This window comes from Chaetodon auriga, chromosome 22 (genome assembly GCF_051107435.1).
Source record: "Chaetodon auriga isolate fChaAug3 chromosome 22, fChaAug3.hap1, whole genome shotgun sequence".
Lineage (NCBI taxonomy): Eukaryota > Metazoa > Chordata > Actinopteri > Chaetodontiformes > Chaetodontidae > Chaetodon > Chaetodon auriga.
In genome coordinates, this window is record NC_135095.1 from 3850710 (window position 1) to 3861156 (window position 10447).

The 10447-nt window shown below is 42.6% G+C and overlaps 1 protein-coding gene across 1 annotated transcript; it reads right to left on the minus strand.

Annotated features, from left to right (window-relative positions):
* Positions 1-1410: 1410 nt before the first annotated feature.
* samm50l (sorting and assembly machinery component 50 homolog, like) lies at positions 1411-8241 on the minus strand. Its single transcript, XM_076722656.1, has 15 exons — positions 8081-8241; positions 7141-7254; positions 6722-6823; positions 6547-6634; positions 6237-6343; positions 5529-5659; positions 5137-5224; positions 4796-4924; positions 4554-4625; positions 4172-4258; positions 3745-3815; positions 3542-3609; positions 3198-3344; positions 2634-2775; positions 1411-2250 (listed from the first exon to the last, which is right to left on the minus strand). Exons 1-15 carry the CDS (start codon positions 8099-8101, stop codon positions 2205-2207), a joined length of 1413 nt encoding a protein of 470 aa, XP_076578771.1. The 5' UTR covers positions 8102-8241; the 3' UTR covers positions 1411-2204.
* Positions 8242-10447: the final 2206 nt, after the last annotated feature.

Sequence of the window (10447 nt, forward strand, 5' to 3'; positions counted from 1 at the left end):
TGGTAGCAAAGTTGCTAACATGCTAATAAGGCTAGTATGTGCAGAACTGAACTGGTTTTGGATATTTTCTGTTTTGGTGATGTATTTGGATATCTGGGTTTTGTTTTGTTTTTTCATCTAAACTGAAACATAAATTAACACATTTTTGGACTACATTTTCTATACTGCCTCTCACTCTAATAACTGATGTTAAATTAGCCTGCAACCTTTCTGTGGCTTTTTGATGGCCAGTGCCAAAAACCAAAGGCCATGAGGGTATAAACCATTAACCACTATGCACAAAGTTTAACCACAAAGCAGTTTTTAATATGCAAGGAATGTACCAGCCTGTATCTTTCAAATATTACTAAAGACTAAAGGCTGACTTGGGCTCAAATATCATGATGCACAGGCCTTTCTACAACACCAACAGCAGTTTATATACAGTATCATAACTGTATTTCCATTAAGATTAATAAAAATATTCATTATTTATGAGTATTTTTGTGCTGGTTCTCACTCTGTAGTCCAACAGCTGATGTTAAATGAACCTGTAACCTTTCTGTTTGATTGACAGTAGCCAGTAAAAGTAGCAGGGTAATGTTTAAATCAACCATTTATAACACATACTGCACAAAGTTTAAGCACAAAGTACTTTTTAAGTATGCTGACACTGTTCTGAATTTCTAAAAGTCCAAGGTTCAATAGTCTTTAAACGGTTCAGTGTCCCTCTGTACCAGTACTTTGGTTTCAGTTTAAAGATAAACTTCTAAGTATTTTTATTCTGGTTTCACTGTACTTGCTTCGCTCCAGCTCTTTGCAGCATTCACCTGCTGTACATCTGCCCAGATTCCCACAGAACAAGCTCTGATCAAACACACATCTGGCACCATCCACACTTAACTGCCCTGCACAGGTTCCTGCGGAGCAAAGGTTCCAACAGCTGACAACCTGTAGGGAGGCAGGGCAGTGACATGCCCACACACACACACTCAGCCTTAACCAGTCTGTCCCGTTTAGTTTGGACTGCACTCTGTAGACCTGATAACTTCCTGGCAAGTGCTGCTGCATTCATTCCACCCACTGGATGTCCCTTTATCTCATAACGCGATAAAACCATTCAGATATCAAATTATAATGCTCCTGTGCTGTTGCAACACTTTTGCTGATGTCACCGACATCTACAAATCAAAGGTCTAAAATTTTTTTTCTAACAGGTGCTTGGAGCATGGTCTCAGATGTTATATACCAAATCAAGGTTAGTTCTAAAAAAATACTTAAAGAACAATACCTGACTTTAAAGGCAAGAAACACTGCATACTAACATATATAAATCAGTGCACAATATCCAGATCAGATACCTGCATCTGGTCATTTACCCCACTTGATTGTTGAATGTGTATTTGAGAAACCACAAAGGGCCCACAGAGAAACAGGGGAGCAGCTGTGATTTATTTGTGAATACCTTCAACAACATCAAAAAAAGGACTAACGGTAAGAGCACTGGTGGTGGATACTGCTCAGGAGGAGTTTCCATCGCAGGGATCAACCCGACTTTCATCACATCAGACAAGAGCGTTTGAACAAACTGCTTTGGCTTGATGGTCGATTCCCTTCGCACACCGCAGCTGTGGTTAAAAAGTGCTGGTTTCTCTCGGCTCGTTCCCCGGCTGAGAGTGTGTGTGGTGTACGGGTAACTGTCAAACAAAATCACTAACAAGTTATGCTCCCGGATAAGAAGCAGTCCTGGAAGGCAAACAGGGAACAACGCTCTGTAAAATAAGTTACTTTGTGTCACCACAGGAAACACAGTGGGTGTAATCACTAGTGGTTGACTTTTCCACAGACAAGGTGCCAGTGCTGGAGAGTTCAAAAACAAAACCAGAAGTCAGTTATCAGCAGAATTATTGAATGTCTTGTGGTTGCTGCCAAAGAATTCTTAATCTGGTTACTTTCATCTCTCAAATCACCGAAAGCCTGTTTGGGCGGTCCTGTAAAGAGTTTCACTAGTTGCATGGCCCAGCACTGGCACTGTGCTGTTCAAAAGCCTTAACTGGTGCATATCAAAGGAGGGTTGGGGGGGTCAGGCACATTTCCCCAGGACATATGACCCATGCTAGTGTTACACACTCCACAACAAGTTACAGTTGACAAACAACAAGACGTCCTCCCTTTTCACATCCCAGCCTCTGCAGGAGGACTGAGGGGGCAGCGGAGTGCTGAGGTTACAGGAAGCGGATTCCTGCTCCAAACTGGACACCGTCACATATCCTACGAGACGGGAGAGAAGACAATTCCCCTTATTATACAGTGATGTGTGTAGCATTTTCAAAATGAAAAGTATTCTACTGATATAGCTTTGCTGTCCTACAACACTATCAGACCTCTTTTGAAAAAGGGATGCATGTAATCCATATGAAAAGGAAAAACTTCCACACGTTTGGTCAGCATGTTTGTAAGACCTCAAGGATACACACAATGAGAAACGAGCCACGTATCTCTGCTGCCAACAATGGCTGGGAACTGGTTTCTTTTCAACTGCTGGATGTGTGGTCACAAAATCTGAGTGAACTGATTTTGTCCTCGTCTTTTTTTGTGTTTTGGGTGAACCTTCCTCCTGTAATATCAAGAAGTGGAAGTGAAATGCTGTGTACCTGTCTCCACTCTGAACTCCCATGGGCACACAGTAGTTGAGTTCCAGTCTGGCGATGTTGCCAAGCCGCAGCACGATGCCCGCGCCGTACGACCAGCGGATACACTCTGCTAGCTTCTGAAGGTGCGCCTGAGGACCATCACCTGTACACATAACACTCAACATTACAATCCATCTGAGACCCTGAAAGCTTTCCCAATACCCACTGAGTCTCTGATATAACATTTCAAGGCTTTTTTTAATACCACGGTACCATACACCCATGGATTCCTTGCTGTTTCAGGACTTTTCTGAAGAATTTCTGAAATTTTGTGGTGTTCATTATTAACCAAAAAATCTCTAACTTTCCAGAAACGTACTGAGATGTTTGACTAATTCAAAATAAAACAACTTCAGTAGCTAATTTGAATGAGGGAAAAAAAAAGGTCATTTCTAGACATTATATATTTTTAAGCATACTCCATTTCCTATAAAAGTGACATTTTTGCCAGTCAACCGCTGTTGACTTTTTTTTTTAAACACAGCAGCTATTTCATGCATTTTGTACTCTCTTCAGTCCACCCACCATAGTTGAGGTTGCAGAGGTTGCCTGCATTGAGGAAGAAGTGCGTTCTGAAAAGGTCTCCGAAGCCGCCCTTGCCTGGTCTGAAGGGCAGCGGGGTGTAGAGGTGCAGTCCCCCTGCCCAGTACGCCTCTCCACCCAGATAGTCACCTGGAACACACACAGAATGAAACCAAGATATGCAGCTGCACTACATAACGGGACACACACCTCTGCTCTATGTGATCTAATTCCCTCTGTGTCATAGTCCTTAACAATCTGAATTGAGTAAGAATGTTTTCATACTGTTGGTCTTGAAATATTCAGCACTTTAAATTTTTACTGTGGTAAGCAATGTCAGTTTATACCTTCACTCTGTGGCCCAATGCTGTACATCCCAAAACCTCGCACGCTGGTGGGACCTCCAAGATAGAACCTGGACAAAATGCATGTTTCATTGAACCACTGGCTCAGGGTGCAGTGCCTCAAAATCACAAGCCCACCACTATCATTAAACCGGGTCTGACTATGTGTCAGAGCCAGGTGACAGCTCTTGGAAAATCAGATGTACCTGTCAGCGATGCAGGACGGCTGTCCTCCCAAGGGATAAAGAGCCCCACCCCACAGAGAAGCAGAGAGGACCTGAGGACACAAAATGATGTCTTTATACACACAAAACCCTGTAGAGGAGTATTCTGTCAAACAGAGCAAAGAAAAATCAATCAATGAATGTTACTGTCTTTAACTAGCATAGTGATGCTTTATTGCCCCCTGGTGGTTCTTTAATACAACTAATATTACAAGTGCGCCACCACAAATACAGATAATTCTTGTTTTTAATAATGTAGCTTCATTGGAGGCTTGAAGCATCACGTCAAGACTCCACGGGGTCTGTTCATGCTTTTTCTAAGAACAAACAATCCACCAAAACAAAACCCTAAAATCTTTAAGAAGCAAATCCTGTTAAATAGGTTTGAAGTGACTTATTTCTGCCTTACTGAGTCCCAGAGGAGCCGTCTGTTGAGCTGCAGCTCAAAATCCTCTTTCAAAAAGCTGGCGTCTCCTCCTGTGTACCCGGCCAGTTCCTGCAGGGCAAACACACACCTCAATAAAACGTTCACTATCTTATCTGTCAAAACAAGCAGAATACAGCTGGCTGTTTGAAGACACTAACAGATAACATGTCTTTGTTGGTAGAGAAGCAACGTAAAAGCACAATGTCACTATTTGTTTTCTGTTTTTATGACTATTGATTTGTATTGAAAGCAAGTTCTTTTTTCAAATCAGCGATCGGCTAAAGGACCTCTTGCAGTGAGTTTACAGTGCTTGCACCTCATTTGTAAGAGAGGCTTTATTATGGACATGTAGGTGCACGCTCACCTGGTTGATCCGGAGTAAGGCACCTCTGCTGGGGAAAATGGCAGAATTCCTTGTATCAATTGACACAGTGTGCTGTAAACAAACAAAACAGGAGTTCTGTTGAACTGATGCGGTGGGCGAAACGGCTTTACAACCCTCACAATCATTCAAGAAAATGATATTTCACAAGAGCCTGAATTGTGTCAAACAAAATCAGAAATGTTGGGAGCACTATGAGGTGAGAGAAAGGCTCCAGGCTGTACCGAGAGGGCAGATTTCAGCGAGTGTCCGCTCTCCTCTCGCACGGCGAAGGACGCACTGCGTGCCAGGCAGCCCAGCTCCCTCCATACGCCCTCCCACTTCAACGTGTGGTTGGTCATCCCAAGAGGAAACTGCAGGAGCACAGGAAGGTGGAGAACATCAGCTCAAGTGTAAACCCAGCCGTCACTTCCACAGCAACGGCGAGTGCAGTGAGGTCAAGAAGCTCCATATATGCTCATATCAGGCATTACATAGATGGTGGTTTCAGAATAGTGCTGGTCGCTCACTCTGGAAGTAGTCAAAATTCCCTCTGTCATGCACACACGCACACACAGCCTCTTACATTGACTTCTGCAGACATGCCTCTGTCGGTCTCTTTTAAGGAGCTCCATGGGAACTGGCCGGTGACTTTGTACATGTTGAGGGTGAGGCTGAAACAGAGCACACCAGGTCTGAAAAGACAGAACTCAAAAACTCTGCCTTGGCGGTGTGTTCAAGCTCATACCAGCATCCACGATTCAACCATTCAAGCATTCACTTTATGTGGTCGGAATATCTGCGCTTCCTTGAACACACCGTCAAAAGACTATTCAGAATGCTCCCTTTAAGGTACAGCACAAAAGAGATGAAGTGTGACAGGTGAGATGTTCACATTTGATTCACTGAATTCTGCTGGTCTTGTCCAACAGGAAGACAGTGAGGCAGGTGGGTTTACGATCCATGTCAGTGACATACTTGCGCTCAAAGTGTCCGGGCTGGGGCTTGAAGAAGGACAGGCCATATGACGTCTCCTTGGTTCCGTAGGAGAACTGGAAGGTGAGTTTCTCAGCTCGGCCCAACATGTTGGGCAACTTCAGCCCCAGCACCTGGCAGACAGGACACACACTGTAAGCTGTGATCGTTTAGGTTCACACTGCGACAGCGCCATGTGTCATGATTCCTCTGAAGTAATGAGCCAACTCAGTGTGGCGGCTTTCCTGCTGTGACATGTCAAAATGAGAAAATAAGATTCAAACAAGTCTTCTGTTATAGCTAAGATAAACTACAAGTGAGAACATCAATTAACAAAACTGTTGCTTTTTCATTTTCTGTTGATGACGTCATGGCAGTTTCACCTGGCGTCGCTATGATGATCAACTAAAGAATCCCACCTAGACTGAGAGGGTACCAGCTGCAGTGGAAAACGAAACTGAGAAAGTAACTGGAACCAAAAGCGAGCCGAGCCGTACCATCCAGGAAACACGGCATTATAAAGAGTCCTGATCTAAAACAGTGATCACAGTGATTGTTCCAGAAACTAAAGTACGTGTCTAGTATGTGTGAGATCAAGATGGATACTGGATAGGATTTTCTTCATGCTTGAGAAACCGTAGTTAAAAACATCACCATCCTATCCACTCATGCTCCACCTCAAGCCTGTGACACGATGAGCGTTTCTCTCACCATGCTTCCTTCATTGTTGCCAACCATGGTGTTGTAGCTTCCTGTCAACCTCTTTACCTCCGTCACCTCAAAAGTGACATCCAGACCGTTGGGCAAAGCGTCTGTACCTGAGGAGGGAGACCCAATCACCGCGAAGAAGGTTTGTTTCTGCATATTCACATCTGCCAAGCGCACAGCCATCAAATCCCATAGAAAAACATCTCAATACTTCTACTTAAAACTATGTGTTCACTATACAGGGAAATGTGCTTTATTTAACCTTTTGGGGACTAGAAAGTGATTCTATTGTGTGCAGGTCTGAATGAGTTACCTTCAGATGTATCAATGAGAACCTCCACCTCTTTGAAGATGCCCAGGCGGAGCAGCTTCTGTCTGGCGACGTGAGCTTTCTTCATCACCTGTAACCAAAACAGAGCTCTGCACTTAGGAACCCTCGTCTACTGGACCCTTCATCAGAACCCAAAACTGAGCATGCCAATACATACATCGATTAGGTTTTTGGCGTGGAAAACATCAGAGATCTCATAGCCGAGCAGATCCTCTTTAGTCCTTCCAAGACCCTGGATGTTGACATGTTGGACGACCACCTGTAATCAAAGGTATTTTTCATGGATTACTTTAATATTGACATCACATATTATTGAACCCTAACTTGCATAAAGCTGACATTGTGCTCCTCAGGGGTCTGCTGGTTTCGTCCAAGCAAAAGCTGTGATGGCAAGTAAAAATGGTCTTTTTTAATTTATGCACTGTATACGTATTTAAATTATAATGTCTATGTACTTTCAGATTAAATGGTACTGTGGTTAGCATCTTTCTCCAAAGCATAGTGAAACAAATCTAAATCAGAATTAGATTTAGCTGTTTTAGCCGACACAAGAACCAAGGTTCTACTGCTACTCACATCTTTGTTTTCGAGCACTTCCTGCTTGGCCTCCTGCTCCACTTCTGGAGTCTCCATCAAGTCATCCGGGTGGACGCCCAAGTCCCTGCCATGCATCGGGAGAGGATCCAGACTCTGCAGCAATGATAAAGGACAACACTTTAAAATGACACTGCCCGGACAATCTAAACAAAGAAACACAACAGCCTTGTAATAAAGCCTGGTTAGTCATTGAATCTGTGCTCACACAAGAGAAGAATCATTTCTAAGTTTGGATTTTGGGAGGGTAGGGTGACAGAATAGCATTAACACACAGCCCGATATGACATAATAAAAAATGTTGTTTGACAGCTTTGTTGAGCAGCTGTCAAATAAGAGACAGCGCAGTGAAGGCGACGGGTGGGGCTTTATAAGAACTCTGATATCCTACGGTCAGTGAAAGTCACTGCACGTTGAGACGTTCAGTCGTTCATGGCCAGTGGGTGATGAATAAGAATATGTTGGGATGGGAGACTATAGATCTTCTGGGATTGCTGGTTATTGTAAGGTAGTGACAGAGGTAAGTATTTCAACTCTACGTCAATAACGGAAGAGTGAAATAATTGTCTTGACACATTACATTGTTTTGGATTAACGTTTATAAAATGGCTTCTTGTAATGTCCTCTTGTAAAAACTGTCTGAAACTACCAACGGTGCCACTAAAATATTTAAACATTTTGGCAGCATTATGGCCATTTAAATTAGCTGAAGCCACAGTCACATGGTTTCACCATCCATAGCTCGCCAGCATACACTCAAGTTCACCCGTCTCTGTTCTTTATCGTTCGTCTTTCTCCAGCTGTGTATAACAGTACATCGAGTACAAATGCTGGGGAGTCTGCAGCCTTCAGCAGACTGGTCAGGGAGGTCATGGTGAAAAATCCACAGAAAGGCCAGCTGTCAGGAAGAAATTGAGTTTACCTTAGCATGGACAGTCCCCATGGTAACTACCCGCTCCTTAAAGCCTCTTCAGTCGGGGTTAGCTGCCCTATATACAGCAGAAATTTGATAAACGACAGCGTCTACTTTCTCCAGTACCAATCCCCCTTCAAGGGAGACGCCATGACAGTTGGTGAAGTCTCGTGGTACGTTCAGATACTCCTTGTAATGTAGTACAGCTTCAGTAAGGTCTTTCATTTTCCTCCATCTCGTTGTTTGTAAATCAGTATGCATATCCATAGTATACGTGTAAAATCTGCTACACAGTTACCAAAAATGATCTATCGAGCCTCCAAGAAATTTAAGCCGAAAATTATGAAAAATATATTTTTTAATTTGATGTTACGATTTTAAAAATATATGCACATGTCGCCCCTGTGAAGTAGCTTTACTGTTATCATGCTAAAGAACAAACTCAGCAGCCATATTTATACACAGCTTCGATATTCGAATATTAGGACACCGTAATGTGTTAAAGGTTTCTATAGTAGCAAAGAAGTGGCGCAAGACAGCGGACAAAAGCAACTGTCTAAAAAGACAGAGTTATAGGTGAAAACTTTCTTGCTCTTAAACGCATCACCATGTCTTCTCTCTGATTGGATAGAAATGAGAATGCATTGAGGTGGGCGGAGCGGAACCAAAGTGACGTTGACGGAGCTTCTCCAGTAGATGGCGGTGTTTGTCTTGTTTCATAATGTCTTCAGTAAAGTTCTAACTACAGGCCACAGGTTATTGATACATTAAATCAAATGGGTGAACTAGTGGGAAGCTTTACATCTGTGACTATTTTAGGATTGCAGATATAATGGTCCGCCACAGTGGTTCCCAACATTGTCCTTAATCACTGAGTAAGTTTACTCAAAAAGTGACATATTTGAAGGATATTAGGTTTTAAAATCAATGCATAACAATACCAGTACAAAGCAACTGATAATGTGTACAATTCGCTTAGACAGGGAACACAATAACTGCAGGACGTTTGTGTAAAATGAGTGATTTGGATGAATTTTTATATTTTACTCTGTGATTTTTTTTTTTTTTTTAAAAACATTTTTATAATATTTCCTGTCAATAATGCATCAGAGATAAATTATCCTGGTATTTTAAGAACTTTTTATGCAATTCTCTGTCTTTTTTCCTTTTTCCAAAAATATTTTTAACAATCAGTTTTCATTTTGTCAAATTCACTGTTTTCTTCTCGCTGATGCTTGTTCTTTTTACTCTTGGTTGTTTTAACTGCATACCTTTCTAACGCAGGATGAGGCTGATTGGCAGCTGCTTGCTTTGCCCTGTTGGTAATCCATTCAGGACCCTTGATGTCAAACCGCTAGGTGTCAGTATTTCTTAATCCTTAAACTGTTGTATCATTATTCACAAAACTCTGTCACTAAATGGTGAAAAAGAACAGCTGAGTGGATTTCAGCTTTCGTAGACGGCTTGATATTTCCTGAGCCTGTGCTTCTTAAATTGCCGTCATACAGTAATGCCTAAATGCTTCCCAATCTGTGGTCTTGGGACCTTTAGTGTAACCTTAGTGGGGTAAAGCTAGGCCAGCAGTGAGGTTTAGATTTATTTTTAATATTGTAAGTTTAAACAGCAGTGCTGTGAGTAAGTGAGGATCTTGACAGAATAATCTGTTAAATAGAATCCACCGAAACTCCTTCAAATCAGCAACAACAACACAACATTTTTTGGGGCTTGTGCCCCTTTAAAAGGATTCTGGTGACCCCACACCACAGACATGAACTGGGAGCAGTTTTACCAAGTTAAGCAGGCTTTTCTTTCTCAGTTTAACTGAAGGATTTTTACACCTCCGAAGAGATGAAACGTGAAGTATTCAACAAGGGAGAAAGGCAGAAGTGAGAGAAAAGTCACAAAAAAAATGTGATTCACTTTTCTACCTTTTCACAATCTGGTGATCCCTCAGATTTATCTTTGGGCATCTTGGGAAGTTGGAGACCACCGCTATAAATTCTCTTTGAGGTTCCTTAGAACTGTTTTATTTATGTTCCATTTGATTTTTAGCTGGGATCTGGAATTTTTAGGGTATGTGGAACCTTGAACATCTCCATCATGACGCTGCGCTCAGCGTTCATTAAACTCTCTCTCTCTCTCTCTCTCTCTCTCTCCTCTACCGGCACAAACAAGCCAATCAGATGGCTTGGATCGCCTCCGCTCTCTCTGCCGCTGTTCTCTCTCTCTCTCTCTCTCTCTCTCTCTCTCTCTCTCTCTCTCTCTCTCCCCCCGCCGCTGCCAGTCCACCAAAAGCGGTCCTCCTCCTCTCCTATCAGAGACACACACACACATACAGACACACACACACAGACATACACACACACACACACACAC

Bases quoted from the DNA above. Each gene is read 5' to 3' on its own strand.
- samm50l (XM_076722656.1), bottom strand. From the start codon at position 8,101: ATGGGGACTGTCCATGCTAAG. The intron at 4,259-4,553 runs GTGAGCGTGCAC...TTTGCCCTGCAG, and splicing joins CCTTACTCCGGATCAACCAG to GAACTGGCCGGGTACACAGG. The intron at 2,251-2,633 runs GTACACAGCATT...CCCGTCTCGTAG, and splicing joins GGAGTTCAGAGTGGAGACAG to GATATGTGACGGTGTCCAGT.